This window comes from Puma concolor, chromosome B3, assembly GCF_028749965.1.
Source record: "Puma concolor isolate L17-30 chromosome B3, mPumCon1.1.hap2, whole genome shotgun sequence".
Lineage (NCBI taxonomy): Eukaryota > Metazoa > Chordata > Mammalia > Carnivora > Felidae > Puma > Puma concolor.
In genome coordinates, this window is record NC_141672.1 from 16,797,763 (window position 1) to 16,819,289 (window position 21,527).

General features: G+C 39.8%; 1 protein-coding gene across 8 annotated transcripts in view; it reads left to right on the plus strand.

Annotated features, from left to right (window-relative positions):
- Positions 1 to 21,527, plus strand: part of GALC (galactosylceramidase) — a 151,585-nt gene that overhangs the window by 36,503 nt on the left and 93,555 nt on the right. For all 8 annotated transcript variants that reach the window (XM_086709075.1, XM_086709077.1, XM_086709076.1 and 5 more), the window contains 6 exons: positions 9,151 to 9,240; positions 10,002 to 10,088; positions 12,168 to 12,318; positions 14,354 to 14,534; positions 17,965 to 18,128; positions 19,762 to 19,838. In XM_086709075.1, coding sequence (XP_086565201.1) covers positions 9,151 to 9,240; positions 10,002 to 10,088; positions 12,168 to 12,318; positions 14,354 to 14,534; positions 17,965 to 18,128; positions 19,762 to 19,838 — 750 coding nt within the window. The remainder of the gene's footprint in view (positions 1 to 9,150; positions 9,241 to 10,001; positions 10,089 to 12,167; positions 12,319 to 14,353; positions 14,535 to 17,964; positions 18,129 to 19,761; positions 19,839 to 21,527) is intronic.

Consider the following 21,527-nt stretch of genomic DNA (forward strand, 5'->3'; position numbering starts at 1 on the left):
TAGGTGAGGCTTCCAGTTTCTCCGCATCCTCCCCAACAATTGTTATTGCTGGTCTCTTTGATTCTAGCCATGTTGGTGGTGTGAATTGGTCTTCATTTGTGTTTTACTAGTGACTGATGACATTGGGTCACCTTTTATGTGTGTATTTGCCATCTGTATTTCTCCTTTGGAGAAATGCCCACACAGACCCTTTGCCCATTTTTAAATTGGGATGTTTGTCTTTTTGTTTTTGAAATATAAGAGTTATTCACATACCCTAGATAAAAGTCCCCTTATCAGATATGTGACTTGTAGATATTTTCTCCCATTCTGTGGGTTGTTTTCCACTTCCTTTTTAAAAATTTAAATTTAATTTTTAAAAATTGTAGTGTAGGGGCGCCTGGGTGGCTCAGTAGGTTAGGCGTCCTACTTCGGCTCAGGTCAGGATCTCATGGTTCACAAGTTCCAGCCTTGCTTCTGGCTCTGTGCTGACAGCTCGGAGTCTGGAGCCTGCTTCGGATTCTGTGTCTCCCTCTCTCTCTGCCCCTGCCCCACTCATGCTCGGTCTCTCTCTCTCTCTCCGTCTCAAAAATAAATAAAAACATGAAAAATTAAAAAAAAAATTGTAGTGTAGTTGACATATTATATCAGTTGTTTTTCACTTTATTAATGGTGCCCTTTAAAATACAAGAATTTTAAATTTTGATGAAGCTGAATATATCCATTTTTCTTTTAGTTTTATGCTTTTGGTGTCCTATTTAAGAAATTATTGCTTAATCCAAGACATGATATTTATACCCATGCTTGCTTCTAAGAGTTTTATAGTTTTAGCTCTCACACTTAGGTCTTTGATCCATAATATTTTTTAAATAGAGGGTTAGGTATGTATCTGTAACTTCATCTTTTGCAGGTGGGTATCTAATTGTTCCTTCACCATTTGTTGACTGTTCATTCTCTATTGAATTGTCTTGGCTCCCTTGTTGAAAATCAGTTGGCAATAAATGTGAGGGTTTTTTCCTGGACTCTTAATTCTATTGCCTTGGCCTGTGTATCTATCCTATGGGAGCATTATGTTGTCTTAATTACTATAGCTCTATAGTATGTTTTTAAGTCAGGATACATGAGTCCTCCAGCTTTATTTTTCAACATTGCGTGGCTCTTCTGGGTTCCTTGCTTTTCCATAAAAGTTTTAGTATCAGCTTGTCAATTTTTACAATGAAGCCAGTTTGGAGTTTGATAGGGATTACGTTTAACCTGTAGATCATTTGGGTAGTATTGCCACCATGACGATATCAAATCTTCCGGTGCATGAGTATGGGATATCTTTTCATTCATTGACATTTTTACTTCTTTTAATGATGTTTATAGGTTGCAGGGTATAAATCTTGTACTTCTTTTTGTTACAGTTATTATCTCTGAGTATTTTATTACTTTGGTAGAACTGTAAATGAATTGTGTTGTTCGTATCGTTTTCAGAGTTTTTGTTGCTAGTGTAAAGCAGTACAGTTGAGTTTTACATATTGATCTTGTATCTCACAAGCTTTTATGCTTTTTTCTTAGTTATAATGGTTTGTCTATATACAGAATTACATCATCTGCAAAGAGAGATAGTTTTGCTTCCTTCTTTTCATTCTAGATGCCTTTGATTTTTCCCCCTTGATTAATTGTCCTTTTGTAAATATTGAATAGAAATAGTGAGAATATGCATTCTTGTACTGTAGCTGATCTTAGGGGAAACACTTTCAGTCTTTCACCATTAAGGTGAAAGCGTAAGGTTAGCTGTGGTTTTTTGGTAAATATTTTGTATAAGGTTGAAGAACTTCCCTTCTATTGCTAGTTTGTTGAGTGCTTTTGTCATGAAAGGGCATTGAATTTTAGTAAATGTCTTCTGGGTCTATTGAGATGGTCATGTGTTTTTTAATTTTATTTTATTGATACAGTGCATTATGTTGATTTTTGTCTGCTATACTAGCTTTGCATTTCTGGGATAAACTCCACTTTGTCATCATGTATAATCCTTTTTATCTGTTGCTGAATTTGATTTGCTAATGTTTTGTTGAGGATTTTTTTGTGTCCAAATTCATTGGAAATACTGGTACATAGTTTTCTTATCATCTCTTTGTTTGGTTTTGATAGAATGGTAATACCCCATAGAGTGAGTTGGGAAATGTTCCTTCCTTTTATATTTTTAAAGAGAATTTGTGAAAGGTTGGTATTAATTCTTTAAACATGTGGTAGAATTCATCAGTGAAGCCCTCTGATTTTGGGATTTTCCTACAAGAATGTTTTGGTTTATGGACTCTATCTCTTCTTACAGGTCTATTCAGATTTTGTGTTATTTTTGGAGTCAGCTTTGCTAGTTTGTGTTTAGAGAATTGGTCTATTTTATATATGTTACCTAATTTGTTTGCATATATTTGTTTATAGTATTCCCTTGTATATTACCTTTTTACTTTTGTGAGGTTGTTAAAAATGTTCCTCTTTCATTCCTGATTTTAGTAATATGTCTTCCTTTTTTTCTCTTGGTTCAAAAACCTAAAGGTTTGTCAATTTTGCTCATCTTTTCAAATCAACAACTTTTGCTTATGTTGATTTTTTTCTCTATTTTTCTCTTTATTTCAATAATTTCCACTCTAATCTTTATTCCTTTCCTTTTGTTAACTTTGAGTTTAGTTTGCTCTTTAAAAAAATATTTTTTTAATTTTCTTAAGGTAGAATATTAGGTTCTTTCTTTCTTTTTTTTTTTTTTTAAGTGTATTTATTTATTTTGAGAGAGACAGAGACAATGTGAGGGGAGGAGCAGAGAGAGAGAGAGGGAGACAGAGAATCCCAAGCAGGCTCCATGCTGCCAGCACAAAGCCTGATGTGGGGCTCACACCCACAAAACTGCGGCATCATGACCTGAGCTGAAACCAAGAGTCGGACACTTAACTGACTGAGCTATGAAGTCCCCTGAGATATTTCTTTTTTAAATATAAGTATTCAAAGTTATGAATTACTCTGTAACTAGTACTTTAGCTGTATCTCTTCAAGTTTTATTATGTTACATTTTAATTTTTATTCATCTCAAAGTATTTTCTAATTTCTTTTGTGATTTCTTCTTTGACCCATTGCTTATTTTAGGAATGAATTAATTTGTACATTTTTGTGAGTTTTCCTAACTTTTTGATACTGATTTTTAATTTTATTCTATTGAGATTTGAGAGTATACTTTATATGATTTTAATCTTAAATTTATGGAGTTTTATTTTATTACTTTGCACATTATCTATCGTGGAGAATATTGCATATGTACTTGAGAAGAATGTATGTTGTGTTATTGTTGGGTAGAGTGCTATTCTATAGATGTTTGTTAGATCTAGCTGGTTTATAGTATTCAAGTCTTCTACTTCCTTGTTCTCTCTGTTGATAGTGGTTAATTGAAGTCCAACTACTATTGTTGAATCATCTGTCCTCTTGTTTTCTATATTTTGGCTCTTTCTTATAGGTGCATATGTGCTTATATTTTCCTGATGGATTGATCTTTATATCATTATAAAATGTCTCTCTAGTAACAATTTTTGTTTGTTTTAAAGTCTGTTTTGTTTATTATGACTCTAGCTATTCTTGTGGTTTCTGTTAATATGATACACATTTTCCCCTCCATTCACTTTCAGCCCCTTTGTATCTTTGAATCTCCTTTTGATAGCATAAAGTTGGATCTTGTTTTATTTTAAATGTACTCTGAACTTGGGGCCCCAGGGTGGCTCAATCGGTTAAGTGTCTGACTCTTGATTTTGGCTCAGGTCATGGTCTCATGGTTTGTGAGTTCAAGCCCTGCATCGGGCTCTGCACTGTCAGTGCTTGGGATTGTCTCTCTCTCTGCCCCTCTCCTCATGCTTTCTGAGTCTCTCTCTCTCTCTCAAAATAAATAAATAAACTTAAAAAGATTGTCAGTGGAAGACATCCAGTGACTTCTTAAAAAAAAAAATGTACTCTGAACTTTTGATTGGATTGTTTAGTCCATTCATATTTAATGTTAATATTGATATAGTTGGATTTACATTTGTCAGGTTACTTTTTGATTTTTATATGTCTCATTTTTGTTGTTCATCTATTCTTTCTTAACTGTCTTGTGTATTAAGTGAATATGTTCTGGCAACATTTTAATTCCTTTAATTTTTTCACTCTGTTGTAGTGAGTTACTTAGTTAATGGTTGTTCTAGGGTTGTACATCTTGACTTATTAGAATCTACTTCAGATTCATATTAACTGATTTCTAGTGAGATACAGAAATATTATTCCTACATATAGCTTTATTCTCCTTCCCCCTTTTTGTTCTTTTATTGTATGTATCATACTTCTATCTGTTACAAGCCTAACAAGACTTGTTATAATTACAACTTTTTTTAAAATTTTTTTTTAATGTTTATTTATTTTTGAGACAGAGAGAGACATAGCATGAACGGGGGAGGGGCAGAGAGAGAGGGAGACACAGAATCGGAAGCAGGCTCCAGGATCTGAGCCATCAGCCCAGAGCCCGACACGGGGCTCAAACTCGCGGACCGCGAGATCGTGACCTGAGCTGAAGTCGGACGCTTAACCAACTGAGCCACCCAGGCGCCCCTATAATTACAACTTTATATATAATTTTGTCTTTTAAAAAATCTGAGAATAAAGAAGAGAAATTATATATTTATTTTAATCTTATTTACCATTTTTGGTTGTTTTTTTTATTGCTGTAGATTACTGTGGATTTGTCACCATCTGGTGACACTTCCTTATTCTCATACAGTCCTCTCCCCTCTGTGGCTACTTTGTGCTATTATTGGCAATTATATCACATTTCTATATTTCATAAGCCCAACAATACAATTACATACATATTATTTTATGCAATTGCTTTTAAAATCAGTTATGGGAAGAAAGAAGAAATAGGCAGTTTTACTGGCTTTTATAATTGCATAATTACCTTTGCCAGTACTTTTTGTGGATTTGAATTACTATGTGTGATCATTTGCCTTCAGTCTGAAATACTTATGTTAAATTTTGGCAAAGTTGTATCTGGTATCAACAAATTCAGTGTTTGGTTATGTGGAAATGTACTTTGCCTTCGGTTTTTGAAAGATGATTTTGCTGGAAAAAGGATTCTTGGTTGACTGGTTTTCTGAACATTTTAAATGTGTTACCCTTCGTTGTTTCTGATGATGAATCCACTTTTAATCTTACCGAAGGTTTCTTGTAAGTGGTAAGTTTTTCCCTTTCTGCTTTTAAGATTTCCTTCTTTTCTTTGACTTTCAGCATTTTTACTGGTGTCTGTGTACAACTCTTTGCTTTCACTCGTAGAGTTTGTTGAGCGTCTTGGGTCTGTAGATTGTTTTTCATCAAATTTGGAAAGTTTTCAGCCATTTTTTCTGCAAACATTTTTTTCTGCTTCTTTCTCTGTCTACTTTCTAACCTCCCGTGGTGCATATGCTGGTACTTACTGGTTCTACAGCTCTCTGAGGTTCTGTCATTTTTCTTCATTTCTTGATCCCCTCCCCCACCCCGCTTCTTCGGGTTGCACAATCTCCATCAGTCTGTTTTCGTGTTCTCGAATTCTTCTGCCAGTTCAGATCTACTGTTGATATCTCTAGTGAATTCATTTCAGTTCCTGTATTTTTCAACGTCAGAATTTCCATTTGAATTATGAAGAATTTTACTCACTTTATCGATATCGTCCACTTGAGGAGACATTGTGATTATTCCTCCCTTTACCGTTCTTATTTAAGCCCGTTTCCTTTAGTTTTTTTCAAACTTATCTATGGACTACTTCGAAGTCTTTGTTAAATCCAACATTTGCTTGTTCTCACAGCCACTTCTGTTGCCTCCTTTTTTGTGTATGAGTCAAATTTTTTTTGTTTCTTTGAATTTCTCATAATTTTGCTTTTGAAAGCCCTACCTTTTATACGATATCATGTAGCAGCTCTGAGTCCTGGTCCCCCTTCCCCCCTGGTCTGTTATTGTTTGCTTGCATGTTTATTTAGTGTTTGGCTGGAGTATTTTAGTGAGGTTTATTTCCCCCTGCACCATGAAGCCCCAGGTGTTGCTTCCTAGAGGGTGCAGCTTTGGACCTGTGCAGGATCACCCTGGGATGGCAGTGGTTTCCCAGGAACTTCTTTATCACACCTCTCTGTTAATTGCTGGTAGATTGCTCTCTTGTTTTTAGCCCTGCCCTGGGACTTGAAATAGCTCCACAAACTGATCCAGTCAAACCCCAGTTTCTTTGCAGAGGTGGTGTCTGAGGTTAATGTTTAGGTTTAATCTGACCTCAAAAGGGTTCTCCTCAGCTGTCTGTTTCTGTGTCTTTCTGTAGCAAACTAGCTGGGTTGTGGTTAAGCTAATGTATCTAATGAAGCTGCCAGTCTCTTCTTATTTACTTTCCCCCAGAAGCCCTATTATTTTTGAGAGCATCATTACCAACTATAACTGCTCTGTATTAGTTTCTTTGGGGAGACTTTCTGAGTTCTCTGTTTCACAGCCTGTCTGTCTCTCTGCACAAAAATCTCTAAGCTGAAGTTTAGAGCTGGGATGCGGACAAGGGTGTTCTCTCTTTGTAACACTGCTGCTTTAGGAACACAGGGTGAGGGGTGGAGGTTTGGCACCCTGGTACTCTCAGTATCCCAAGGTGAAATCACGAATGGGAGCTGTGCAGAGGAAGAGAGCACCCCCACACCCCAACCCCCAGCCTCCTGGCCATACTTGCTGCTCCTTAGCATTGGCATCAAGTAGCTGAGGGGGTGGGGGATGAGAAATGCTGAAATTCTGCTTCTCTCAGGAAGCTCCTGCAGCCTCAAGCTGTGAGCTGGGAGGAGGAAGCCCTGTGTTCTTGGCTATCCCTACTTGGCATGCAGTTTCTGTTACTTGGCTAACAGAGAAAGGGACAGAGTGGATCGTGGTTTAAATGCCACGGGTTCTTGCTCTTTTTACTGAGAGCAGATTTTCTTAAATAAAAGTTTATTTGTTGCATGCCCTTAGGATCATTTCCATTTTTCTAAAAATCATTTCCACCAGTTTTGCTGGGGAGCAACTTTGTGGAGCTCCCCACATTGCCATTCTGGAAGTAGAGCTCTGCTTCCATTTTTTAGATGTGGTTTTCTTCAGCTCTTTGAACACATTTAAATACCTGATTTAGTGTCTTTGATTAGAAGCCTAGTATGTGGCAAGTAAAGCCGTGTTGGTCAAACATGGTTTCTGTCGAGCACTTTCATTCCTTCCTGTTGGCCACTCTTTGCTATTTTGTTTTGTTTTACAAATCTCATCATTATTTGCTGAAAACTAGCCATATTACATAATGTAATGTGGCAGCTGTAGAAATCAGATTTTCTCCTGTCTAGCATTTGTGATCATTGCTTTTTTATCGTTGTTGCTGCCATTTATTTGCTTAGTGACTTTCCTGAACAAATTCTGTAGTTTGTGGCTTTATCGCGTGTGGCCACCCAAGGCTCTGCATAGCTACCTTGGTGATCAGCTCATACCGTGCAGAGGTTTCCTTCTGTTTGGAACTGCATGTCTCCTGGCCTCTGCCCGTGGGCCACGTGGGCGTGTTGGGGGGCACGTGTCTGTGCTCAGGCAGGCAGTGTACCAGCCTGCGGTCGCTTGGCTTCATGTTAGAGCAAAGCTTCAAGGCCGACCTGAGTTTCCCAGTGCAGCCATCAGGGCTATTCAGGTTATCCATATCTTCTTTAGGGAGCTTGGGTTTCTGTGTCTTTCAAGAATTTTTTCCATTTCACTCAAGTTGGTCAGGTTCTGGGCATAAAGTTACTGAAGTTTTTCCCTGTGGTTCCTCTAATACGTATATAATTTGTGTTGATGTCACCTTTCTTACGGTTGATGATGGCAAGTTGTGTTTTCTTTTTATCCTGATTTCCTGATTAGTCTAGCTAGAAGTTTATCAATTTTATTGATTTCTTGAAGAATCAGCTTGTGGTTTCTTGATCATTCTCTCTCGTTTTTCTGGGTTTTGTTTACGTGATTTCTCCTTTGCTCTTTATTATTTTTTTCTTTGTTTTGCTTACTTTGGCTCTTAATTTGCTCTTTTCCTACTATCTCCGGGTGGAAGCTGAAGTGTCATATCTTTCTTCTGTAATCAGTGTTCAGTGCTGTAAATTTGCTCCTAAGTACTCCTTTGGTGGCATTCCACAAATCGTACGTTGTATTTTTATTTTGATACAACTCAAAATTCTTTCTAATTTCCCTTTTTATTTTTACTTTTTCTTTGAAACATGGCTTATTTAGAAGTTTGTTATTTGGTTTCTAAATATTTTGGAATTTTTCTAGAGGGTTTTCTGTTATTTATCTCTGATTTCATTCTCTCGTGTGGTCAGAGGACATATTTTGTGTGACTTGAATCTTTTTGAACGTTGAAACTTCTCTCATGGCTGAGAATATGGTGCTCCCTGGTAAATGTTGCACGTGCCCTTGAAAAGGATGTGCGCTCTGCTCTTGCTGGGGGAGGTGGTCTACAGATGTGAGTCCAGGCCAGCTCCTGGTAGTTGTGCAAATCGCCTCTATCCTTGTTGCTTTTCTGTCTAGTTGTACATCATCTGTTGAGGATGAGGCATTGAAATCTGTAACAACAATTGTAACTTTTTTATTGCCCACAAAGCCTGGCCTTCTGCTTCAGTGCTCTGGGATTGTTGAATCCCCTGAAGTGGGATTATGTCTCATAATTCTTTTGATCCCAGCCCATAGTAGCAACTATTTTTAGTAAAAAATGATGTTGTCAATTTGAGAACTGTTGGTTGTATGTACTTACTGAATTTAGTTGTGTATTTGAAGGTTATGTTAAGATGAGATGCCTTTTCGGTGAAAACATACAAGCATTTGCTTTTCATTTGATGCATTTTACGTGGAATACCATTATAATATAAAAATTAATATAAAATGACTCTGCAGTTTAGCTGTGAATTTAAAGTTTATTTCAGTCAAAATGCCAGGGAGCTTTACTTCTGACTAGGCATATTCAATAGACTTTCAGTACAGGTTATACTAGAAAAAAAGTCTTTAGCGATATGGAGTAAACTCTTATTTGTCACCTAATATGTGCTATTCTATTAATCTTGGGCCTTAAATGTTTAGTTGTTTTTTTTTTTCCCTCTATAATAGGTTGTATATCATTTGGGTTACTTACATGACTTTTTTTTCTCCTAGAGCCATAAACATTCTAGGTGTATACGGCCGTTTCTGCCTTATTTCAATGTGTCGCACCAGTTTGCTACCTTCCTTCTAAAGGGCTCTTTTGTAAGTAAATATGTGGGACTTTTATTTTGGTTTTGATTTGAGAATTTATATATTTTATCACAGGCTAGGCCTTCTCAAGTGAAGTCTTATGTGTGTTACCAGCTATTAAGCATTTGTACATAAATGAATAGAAGCAGTGGTGTTTTCTATCTGCTGACTGGTTTTAGTCAAACAGCGTGGAAGCCACTAGCAGGCAAAACTCTCCATGGCTTTGAAGAACACTTACCCAAAGTCACTTGCAGCAAAGTTGTTCTTGTTGGTAGAAGCATCACTTATGTAGTCTAGGGAACTTTCAAACTTTGATCTTTTCAGTATTCTGTACAAAGAAACAACAACAACAACAACAATGTAAAAAGGCACAAGATTCTTGTTATTTCTACCTATTGTTAGATTTGAATACAGAAAATACAGTGCCTTTTCTGACTACTAATTATGTAAGAATTGTTCTATTAATACCAGAAAATTCCTAAAAAGCATTTTACACAGGTACAATAGTGAGTATTTTTGAAGCAAAGGCACCAGAATCTTTTTAAATGTTTGCCAAAAGTCTGTAGTATTTACAGGACATAAAGTATTTGCTTGAACAATTTCTTCCTACTTTCAGAATGTTGCTATCGAAGACTTGAGGTAGGTCTTTGGCAAATAGATATAGAGTGTGCATTATCAGCGGTTCATTCTTGCTGGTACTTACTCATTTTGGAAACCCTCAGAGGATATGATGAACCACTCAACTATGCTTTTTTTGTGTGTTTTCTCCTCAGAGTGAAATACCAGAGCTACAGGTGTGGTATACCAGACTTGGAAAACCATCGAAGAGATTTCTTTTTAAACAACTGGATTCTCTATGGGTAGTTTTCAAATAAATTCATATATTTTAAACATTGCAAACAGTAAAAGAGAACAGACATTTGATTAATGAATTAAGAATTTTTAATTTTATAACTGATTTTGTGGCTTAAGTATGATAGAGCTAAAGTTGTTCCCAGCGGGTGTGAGTGTGAGTGTGTGTGTGTGCGCGCGCCTTTATAGAAATCCTCCTCAAGGCATAATAGGAGTGTGTGTGTTTATAGGTGTGTTTGCTCTTAGTATCTAGTTTGCCACAGTGAATGGTACCCCCATCCCTTGGCCGCCCAAGTCACAAAATTGAATCTCACCTGCGACTGTCTTTTCCCACCTACTCTTTCTTTATACACCATCATTGATCAAGTATAGAGCATTCTATCACTGACATGTTTTTCTTACACGATCCTTTCTCCTCCATTCCCACTGGCTACTGCTTATGTCAGTTCCTTATTACCTCTCTCCTAAGATTTTGGAAACTACCTTCTGTTTTCTCAGCCTCCAGTCTGACTCTGTCCGGGCCACCCATCACACTGCGACTAGAATCCAGATCTGGTTTTTGTCAATCCATTGCTTAAGTCCCTCAGTGATTTTTCCTGTGAGTTGGCCTCCCTTAGTGTAGCACATGACCCTCGTTGTCACCTCATGGGGTAAAAGACTGCTTTCCTCTCTCTACACGTGTTCTGCTAACGTGGCCTGTGCTCACGAATCTTCTTGCATTTTTCAGAGCATGGCATGTCACTTTACTCACCTCTGTGACTTTGCACATGCTTTTTCTTCCTTCAAAACTCAGCTGAAGTGTCGCTTCCCCTGAAGCTTTCCCTACCAGTCTTAGCTCACGGCCATCTAGGCACGGGTGCTTACTTAAACACTTTCCTCACCACACCGGGCACGTTGAGGATTGGAGACCTGCCTCATTTAGCTTTTTATCTCAGGTCCCTGCTACTGTGCTTAGCACATGGGGGTTCCTCAGTAAATGTTTCAAAGAACGAATTGGTCCAAGTAGGCACACTACTTAATGTAACTGACACAAATCTACTTTTCCTGGAAACTGTTAATGTTCTGTGAATCAGTTAGTCACCATCAGTGATTGAACACTGGTCATATATTAAATTCTAAAAATGAACAGTCTGCTTTTTGTACAATAAATTGCTAGAAATAGGATATTAAAATTGATTTTCCCCATAATAAAATAATATCATTTGGGGGGTATACCTGAGCCAGAATATGGTGTTACGTATTTCATAGGTCTGACCAACAATTTATTATTAAAGCAAAGATATGCTATAAACCCCTTTAATTCAAAGTAGGAAAAAAAGCTGCTCAAATTTCACAAAATGGGCATACATCTAATGCCTACATTCATTATGCAGAGGATTCTGGGGTCTTCAGAGATCTACATTTAGCATAGAACAGCTGTGATGTAGGGAGTGTTTCTTGAAGGTCATGCCCTGAGCTAAGCATTTTATAAACATTGTCTTATTTAATCCTCACAACAGCCCTAGGAGGTATGTATTTTCCCCCCTCATTTTGTGGAGATGTGGCTTAAAGAGATTAAGTTGCCAAAAGCATAGATGTGACATAAACCTAACTTGCTAATTGAAATATGTATGGAACATGAAAGAAGCAGGACTTGTTTTTCTTAATAGTAGAAGGTTTTTTGTGCTTAACAGCTGGTTAAGCTGTTTATGGACTTTTCCACCTTAGTAAACTCCTAAATACTAAATAGGCAGATCTCTTACTTACATACATGTATTGAACACACACAGGCTTTGAGAGCTTGTAGTCTAATGGAAAAGAACAGACTAATAGAAATAGGTTTTGGTGTTGTCTAGTCATCCTTCCCTCCATGTAGTGAAATTCTTTTAAAGTCCTACCTACAAAGTAGAATTTTATAAAGTCTTCTAAATAACTTAAGAAAAAGATCGCAAAGACCTTGGTATTGGATGTATCCTTCACAAGTGGTTATGAAGTTGTAACAGAAGTGAGTTTGGCTCTTTTTTTTTTTTTTTTTCCAAAAAGTTATTTGGCCCAAATGAGAGGAGCCCAATGCAGCTGGCCTTGACCTCCGCGTTTTCTTTTCTCAGCTTCTCGACAGCGGTGGTGCTTTCACGCTGGAGCTGCAGGAAGACGAGCTCTTCACCCTCACCACTCTCACCAGCGGGGGCAAGGGCAGCTGCCCGCCGCCTCCAGAGCCCCAGCCTTTCCCGCAGGTGTATGATGATGATTTCGATGTTGGTGAGTTTTTCATTTTTTGCTTGTTTTTTTAAAACTAAAACTTAACCTACCTAACCAGTAGCGGGTAGATTTCTATGTGTCGAACTCGTGCGTGATAAAGTGGCTGTAAAATGTAGCTCTAAATGTCCACGTGGTAACTGAGATCTCATTTTTGTGTTACCTCAAGGTGACTCTCGACTTGAGGACCCTGTAGTTTTCAGTGCCAGAAAAAAAGCATAGAGGTCAATGTCAGAATGAGAGCTATAATCCTAATTTGGTTTTGGTGAAGCCTGAGGCTTATTACCCTGCCGCTTCTCTGTTAGTGGAAGCCATTCCTGGCATCCTCCTGTAGCCCCGAGGTCAAGTGACTTCTCTTTCTTCAGTGTCGGGGGCCTGATGGTTGAGGGCAGCAGTGCTCCCCTTGGCTACTTCACCTCATCGTCTGCCCTGCCCGGGAGTTTTATACTTGCACTCTCCTGCTTTTCTAGGAAGAGCTGTCCTAAACCTGTTGGAAAAGCTTTTGATATTCGGTAATTTAGCAGTACTGCTGGACACATGAGAAGGCACGGTCATCGTGGTGATAGCCCCAGGTCACTCAGTAGGTGACGGAACTTGTTGATTAGTAGACGTGCAGCTTGTGGACCTCACAGGCAGGGTCAGCTGGCTCTCGTATTTGCTCCTAAGATCTGTGGCTGTAGGAGAGACACAGGCAGGGAGACTGCCATTGTGAGAGAGTGACTTGACCCTCCTATCGCCGCAGGGCTGCTGTTTCCAGCATGGTTGGTTGGAGACTCCTGGTACCCGCTCCCGATGACCCTGGGTCACTGCCCAGCCACAGGGTCTCATGTCCCTTTCCCAGCAAGTGATGTCCTGGTTAACTGCAGGACGATGCCCTTTGGACTGTGTACTGGGCTCCTCTCAATTGTTTGCATGACATGGACCACAGGGACCCCCAGGGTTGCTTGGTGCCTTGTTTTCTTGCAGTTCTCTGAAGCGGCCTCTTAGATGAATTGGCGAATTATGCCGCCAGGCATAATCCTGTTGCTTTCCTTTGCTGACTTCTGTGTTGGCAGAGGTAACTGTTCTTGCCCTCAGTAGATGAGGCCTTGCCCTGAGATATGGCCTCGTTAACCAGAGAGAAGTTCCCCTGCCACCAAAGCTATTCTGTGACCTGAGGAATGAAGGGCAGTTCGAAACCTTCAGATCTAAAATGTAATGCTCTGTTGACCACAAAATAAACTAAAACCTAAAGTTAAACACTGTAAGTCAGGCTGTAGCACTACTTTATATGGTTCTTAATTTCTCAAATGATGAATATGGAAGCATTTAGAAAAGCATGAAGTGTGAAATAGCTGTAAGATGATGACCAGAGTTGCTCTTCTGTAGCCTTCAGCATTGTAAGACTGTAATTTAATAAAACCAAGAACAGATTCATAGTGTGGGCCCAACTGTTTTTGCCTCATTTTAGAAATAGAAGACAATTTGTAATTTGTAAATTCTGTAGTTGATATGGTGAGCCTTTTCTAATCTCCCAGCTGATGACTGTGACCCGGGGTTTAGAAACTTATTTGACAGATGCTAGAAATAACAAAACCATCTCTTATTGAGCCGTTGCCAGTTGCTGGTTTATGTACACACTTCACATACATTCTTTCATTTAAGTCTCTTGTCCTCATGCCCACTTAGAAATGAGGGAGCTTGAGAGGCGCCTGCGTGGATCAGTCGGTTAAGCGTCTGAATCTTGATTTGGCTCAGGTCCTGATCCCAGGGTTGTGGGATCAAGGCTGGCATCGGGCTCTGGGCTGAGTGTGGAGCCTGCTTAGGATTCTCTCTCTCTCCCTCTCTCTGCCCCTCTCTCCTGTTTGTACTCTCTCTCTCTGTCTCTCAAATAAAAAAGAAATCAATCAATATTAACCTAAACCCTAAACTTCCACTTGTTATTAGTGTCATTTACTTATTTAGGACTTTTCAAAAGTATTTTAAAATGTGCTGAAGTATCAGCAGAGATTCTGTGAAGACTTTGTACTAAATGGAGAATTTATTGTGTTTTGAACAGATTACCCGTTTTTTAGTGAAGCTCCGAATTTTGCAGATCAGACTGGTGTCTTTGAATACTTTACGAATATCGAAGACCCTGGAGAGCATCGCTTCACGCTGCGCCAAGTTCTCAATCAGCGGCCCATTACCTGGGCCGCTGATGCGTACAACACTATCAGTGTTATAGGAGATTACAAATGGTATGTAAAATTGGTGTGCGTATGTAGACCTGGCTGAAATAACCTCTCATGTTGTCGAATATGTTCTGAAGTGAAGACTTTTCAACGGTCTTCCTTGTATAAGAATCTAATAAGTGTGTGATAATTGCTGAATATCATGACCACAAGCCACGGTTATGATGCCTCAGTGTCCTTCCCTCAGATTTGCTCAATTTAATAGTGATTGTTGCTGGAACAGATTGATTTTAGTATAAAAATTGCGGACTTTTGGACCCAGTTATAATTGAAGATTTATTTATAAATAGACATTGTGATTTGTGGGGTTTTTGTGGAGTTGCTGGAGAGTTCATTTGTTGATCTGGGGTTGCCACCTGCTGGATCCATTCTAGACTTACACTGTTTTAGCCTTCGTGGAAAATCTGTTTACCAGGTGACGGTAGATGGCAATAGTGAGAAGCAGATCGGCCTTTACTGTCATTCCCCCTCGCCTGCCCTAGAGTACAATGGAGGATTGGCTGTCTCTGAACCCAAACTCTTATTTCTGGCTGGGACTTTAGAAATATCGAGAGACTCCTTAATTATAGTAGAGAGATGAGATCGAGCACCATCCAAAGAGTAACCGAGAGTATTCATAACTTTGAAGATTTTATGTATTGAGATGGTAGCACTCCTCTTTCCTGCTGCAGTGGGTAAGGAGGTGGGGAGAGGTGGAGGGGGAAAGTGGGGAGAGAGGGAAAGAGCCACGGGGTCTGAGAGAGAAAGAACCAGGAGAGAGCAGTGATGCCTGTCGAGAGGCATCGTTTTCATCGTTCTTAGCCCTGCTTTCATTGTGTGATTCCCTGCTCAGGAATCTGCAGTGACTCTCTTCAGCTACCGAATCACATCTCATCGTCTGTGTCTGACTTCCAAGACCCTTTCACATTTGGGCTCATCCTATTCATTATGTACTCTTTCCCAGTATTTCCTCCTGGATTCAAAGTAGCCAGGTCTGTTCGGAGATTCCCCACAAGTCCCATGCTCATTTCTTTTTTTCTGGCTGCGACTCCCTCTAACGTGGGGAAAGGAGGGAAGGAAAACTGGGTCATACTTCCCACAACTACCTGTGGCAGAGCTATCATCCTCCCCACCTTACAGATCAAGAAACCAAGACTTCCGGGTAACATTTGCCTGAGATCCTATACTTGTAAGTTCTAGAACTAGGGTGAGAGGCCAGGACTGTCTGGTGCCGTAGCTCATCTCTTTGGACTACACCTCACTGCTTCGTTTTAATCGTTGTCGTCTTCCTAAGACGAGCGGCGGATGAGTGTGGTTTACCTATAGTGCTGTTTTAGAAACTTGGCTTTCAGTGTGTGCACAGCCATCATTTCTTCAGGACCGTATTTGTGGTGGGACTTCCCCTCTCATACTTAGGTTTAGTTGAGTCCCAGCCCAGTAATTTGACTATGGAGGGTAGGCTTTCCTGAGGCTACTCAAGACTTTCTTCGTATTAGCGAGCTTTGGTTGGGATCTGCGGACGGTCCACAAAATGACCTCTCACTGCACACATCCCAGCTTTGCATCCCTTTGGTTAAGTTTGCTTAATTGCACAGGCTGGTTTTTGTGCCCTTAGCACGACCAAGAGGTTGTGGCTGTGGAAGACCAGACCACGCTTTTATTCTCCTTCATTCGCTGTAAAATTGCCGGCAAGTTCTGCCTGGGGAATCTCTATTCTGGAATGTGATGTAAACAAAGGAGGTTAGATCTTCTCCCGCCCTGACTCTAAATAGAGTAAGTTGCTGTAACACATTCACACTTCTGATGAGTCAGAACAGAGGTAGGGGATGTATGGAGCACTTCTGATCCTTAGTAGTTTCCTGCTGGTGACAGTCTGTAGAGAGACCAGCTCCCTCTGCTGGGGAGGATGTACAAGAGAGACTGTGCTTCTGTTAACTTTGCATTGGACTTTTCTGTAAAGTAGCCCAGCTTTGGTTAGATGATTCAACGTGGATTTTCCTGATTGTTGTGTGCCTGTTGTAGCTACTTCTTTTATATTTTTCATTACAGAGTAAAATTTTATTGTGCAAAATTCACTGATAAAAATCTGAGATGTGTAAAAGCCACATAATTCTAGATCTAACTTTTCCCGCTTCCAAAATACATTTCTTGACATTCTTAGTTTTCTTTTAGGTAAATTGCTTGCCTTATTACTTGGCTTTGTGCATGCTTGCTTTCCTGTTCGCAGTTCAAGTTTGAGTAGCAGGTAAATTATTTTCAGAGATCATTTTGGCTTGGGGTGGTTGTATCATTGCAGAAGGCATCTAGTAGGGTTTATAAAAGAAGCCTGGAGCAGAGCTCACTGTTAAAGCTGTAGTAGCTGGTTGGCTGAATTTCCTCTCCTTTGATGTGCCCCTGTTGATCAGTGATGCTGGGCCAGGGTTTTACTGTCCCTATAGGGACAGGGATGCTCTGTAGGGGAAAATGGCTCTCAGAGTAGGATTCCTGAACCAGTGGCACCGGCATCACCTGGGAATTTGCTAGACATGCAGATTCAAGAGCCCAGCGCAACCCACCTGAGTCAGAAGCTGTGGGCTGGGGCTGACAGACTGACTTTCACAAGCCCTCCAGGCAATTTCAGTGCTGCTCAAATTTGAAAACCCCTGCTGTAGTGTCAGGAGAGTTGCCTCTGTCTTTGCAGAGAAATACCTTTAGATCTTTCTTCTGGGGTTTTTAAGTCTTGCTTGAGTTAAAGGTAAATATTAGCTCCAAAGTATGTTCTCCTAGGGGCTCCAAGCTTTTGTCTTCACTGCTTCTCTTAGCAGATGGAAATTTAGTAAATTGTTTTTTCAGAATTGTATGGAAACAGACCTTTTATGCATTCCTATGAGGAAAAAAGACTTCTTTTAACATTATATTCTTAGGTTGACAAGTTGTTTTATCATAGATCAGAAATGTGTTCTTTTTTTTTTTTTTAAAGTTTATTCACTTATTTTGAGAGAGAGAGAGAGAGCGGGAGGGGCAAAGAGAGAGGGAGAGAGAGAGAATCCCAAGCAGGCTCCATGCTGTGGGTATAGAACCTGATGCGGGGCTCGAACACATGAACTGTGAGATCATGAGTTGATCTGAAAGAGTTGGCTGCTCAACAGACTGAGCCGCCTAGGCACCCCAAGAAGTGTGTTCTTAAGAGACTTAAAAACCGTAAATACTATTTTCCAGTAACTCATTGAAAGAGGCAACGAAATGGCTTAACTTTAGTCACATAAAACTTAAAACTGTTATCAATGAAGATTCTTTTTTTTTTTTTTCCCCCATCAATGAAGATTCTTGAAGCCCATCCCTGCCACAAACACAGACTTAGCAAGTCACATATTCACCTCAATTAGAAGTTTGGAGGCATGAGGCTGTGAAATGACACACTTGTGCCTTACCTGGAGTGGCATAATAAAAGGTGCTAATGAACAGTTTCACTCTGCAGGTCCAACCTGACTGTGAGGTGTGATGTTTACATAGAGACTCCTGAGAAGGGAGGCGTGTTCATTGCGGGAAGAGTAAATAAAGGTGGTATCTTGATTAGAAGCGCTAGAGGAGTTTTCTTCTGGATTTTTGCAAATGGAACCTACAAAGTTACAGGTGACCTAGGTAAGTGACTTCTTCTGTATGTAGCGCATGACTTACTCTGAAATATGCTGTGAGCTTCTTACTGTGTGATGAGAGAGCTTCATCTCTAGGTGCTTGGACATCTATTTGGGAAGAGATTCAGCACATTTGAGCCAACACCAAATGATTCAAAATCATAGAGTTAATGAGAGAGGCGGCTGTGGAAAAGAAGGTTGTGTAGAGCTCTTTCAGGTGGAGCTGAGCTAGGCGGTCAGGATAGGATTTGCATAGCCTGGGGTGATGTGGACGTAGTGAGGAGAGAATGCTCAAGAAACACCGTAAGTAAAAAGCAAGACTATAAGAATGTGCTGGTATGCTTAGGGAAGTAGAAGGAGAGGGGTTGGTCTGCTTAAAATGGAGATACCCTGAGGGCGCTTGGGTGGCTCAGTAGGTAAAGAGTCTGAGTCTTGATTTCCGCTCAAGTCATGATCTTAAGGTTTGTGAGTTAGAGCCCCGTATCGGACTCTGCCCTGACACTGGGGAGCCTGCTTGAGATTCTCTCTCTCTCTCTCTCTCTCTCTCTCTCTCTCTCTCTCTCTCTCTGTTCCTCCCCCACTCATGTTCTCTCCTTCTCTCTCTCTCAAAAATAAATAAACATTTTTTAAAAATGGAGATAGCCCGTTTCCCAATGTAGTTAATAATTTGACACTTTTCATTCATCTTAACAGCCCTTGTCTTATGTAGAATAGCATCTTATTCAGGAGAGGTGCTTAGAGTGTGTCCATGTTGAATTCTGTCTAATTCACTGTGGTGTTGGTGCCCCCTGCTCTGTGGAAACAGTATTGGTGCTGCCTCTTCCTGGATTCTCAGTCTCTTGACTTTGTCCTGCATTAGTGAAAAAAATCTTCTCTCCTATAGTTTGTTACTCTTTGCCTCTTGCTAGGTGGAAAGGGCTCCACAAGTAATGAAGAAAGAGTGGGTAATAAGGACACCAGAGTAGGAATTGCAGAATCATAGCATGACCCATCTAGAACATTCCTCACTGATTTTCCAAACCAGAAACCAGTCCAAACCAGGGAGGTTAATCGATTTTCCCAAAGTCTCAAAATGAGTTGGTGGTAGAATTAGAACTAATGATTTAAATCTGCGTCTTTAGTCCCCCCTGTTCTTGTGTTTTAAACTGCCCACTCAACATCTCATCTGCTTTCTCTCAGCCGTTCAGATAGAACATATCCCCAGATTAACTGTTTTCTCTCTCTAATTCTCAGTTCACGCTCTGTCTATGTAAGCAGTTACACTAGCTGGAAATCTTACGGTGACCTTTGACTACCACTCTTTTTTCTTTATATCCAGTCCAGTCAAGTATAAACCTACGCCTGAACTGTAGAAGCCAACACATTATACTGGGGATGGTTTGTAAATTTATTTCACTGGTTCTCCCGTGAGCTCACATATGATATATGTCTCAGAGTAGGCTCCCAGTATGTGCTTGTGGAATGCATGCCCGAATGAAGGATGTTTTGTTTTAAATCAGTAGTAGATCTGGAAATGTGGATCTTTGTTAAGGTTTACTTTACTGCATACACATGCCTCCTGAGAATCCCCACTGAGCTATGTGATTCTGTGATTTAGATTTTAAAAATATATCAATTAGGATAATCTTTGTGTGTTGCAGCTGGATGGATCATATATGCTTTAGGACATGTTGACGTTACAGCGAAAAGATGGTATACGCTCACATTAATTATTAAGGTAAGTATTGCTGATCAGAATACCTGGAGGTAAAATATTCTTTTCTTGTGCTTTTCTAGCATTTTCTGTCCTCAAATGAGAGGGGGAAAAGTGTGATAAATACAGTGATGGAAATAGGCAGAGAATCTGCTGGGATACCAGCAGACTCTAGGGTGATAGTATATGTCAGGGTAAACCTGTATGAGAACCATCAACTGTTGACTTTATCACCCCACGATTTTTTTAAATTTTGGTTTTGTTTTTTTCAACTCAGGAGTAGTTGGTAAATAGTCAATAATTGATTTATTTTTTTCCAAGTTGGCCTGAACCAAGATTATAATTGGAGCTTATAGATATAAGCAAAATCACATAAATTTATTTTCGGTGGTTGAGACTAATTTGGTTTTCAGAGAGAAGTACAATTTTTTAGAAGTTGGTTTCCATGAGTATTTTTTGTCATGGAAGGTACCAGATAAATTGTAGGATAAGAATGTCTAAAAATACTTGTCAAAATTGCTGAGTAATCATGAGTTCTTGATGGACACGCATTCAAGGGATGTGTAGAAAATTCTTCTGTGTAATATACTACTGCTCTCTGCCATTATAATTCTGTCATAATTTGATTTAGGTTACAACAAGCAGTAAAATACGGAATTCAGATAACTTTTTGAAATTGTTCTCATCTCTTGCCCAACCACCAAAAAATGATACAGTAACATTTTCCAGGCAGTAACAGTAGGCTTTGAACATCTGGTTTGTGTGTGGCATAGTTTATTTAACTCTGCCACACTCGATGGCACAACTTTGTTCCCCGTTCTTTCCTCTTCTGGTGAATGGAGGCAGGATGGGCTGGCTTTCCTTGCAGGTAGAGGGGAGGGGTCTTTTACATGCCTCCTGGGGTGCACACGTGCTGGTGTTTGTTCAGGCAGATGTTTAGAAATGGAATTACATTTACAATCTTGACAGATACTGCCCTATTGCTAGCCAAGCTGTATCCACTTTTATAGCAGTTATAATATATTACCTGTTTTTAAAGATTTTTTTCAAACTAATTGACGTGATTTATATTTCCCGGATAATTAGGGAGGTTGCACATCTTACTATGTTTATTGGCTATTTGTATATATGTTTTTTCTCTTCTCTGAAGTTACCCATTCACATTCTTTCCTCATTTTCTTACTGTGTTTTCTTTTTCCGATGGATCCATATGAATTTATGATATATTTTGAGTAGTCACCCATTTTCTTTTTTTTTTTTTACATTTATTTTATTTTTAAAAATTTTTTTTTTTTTCTACGTTTATTTATTTTTGGGACAGAAAGAGACAGAGCATGAACGGGGGAGGGGCAGAGAGAGAGGGAGACACAGAATCGGAAACAGGCTCCAGGCTCTGAGCCATCAGCCCAGAGCCCGACGCGGGGCTCGAACTCACGGACCGTGAGATCGTGACCTGGCTGAAGTCGGACGCCTAACTGACTGCGCCACCCAGGCGCCCACATTTATTTTATTTTTGAGAGGCAGAGAGAGACAGAGCACAAGTGGGGGAGGGGCAGAGAGAGAGGGAGACACAGAATCCAAAACAGGCTCCAGGCCCTGAGCTGTCATCACAGAGCCCGACGCGGGGCTTGAACTCACAAACTGTGAGATCATGACCTGAATCGGAGTTGGACGCTCAACCGACTGAGCCACCCGGGCGCCCCTATTTTGAGT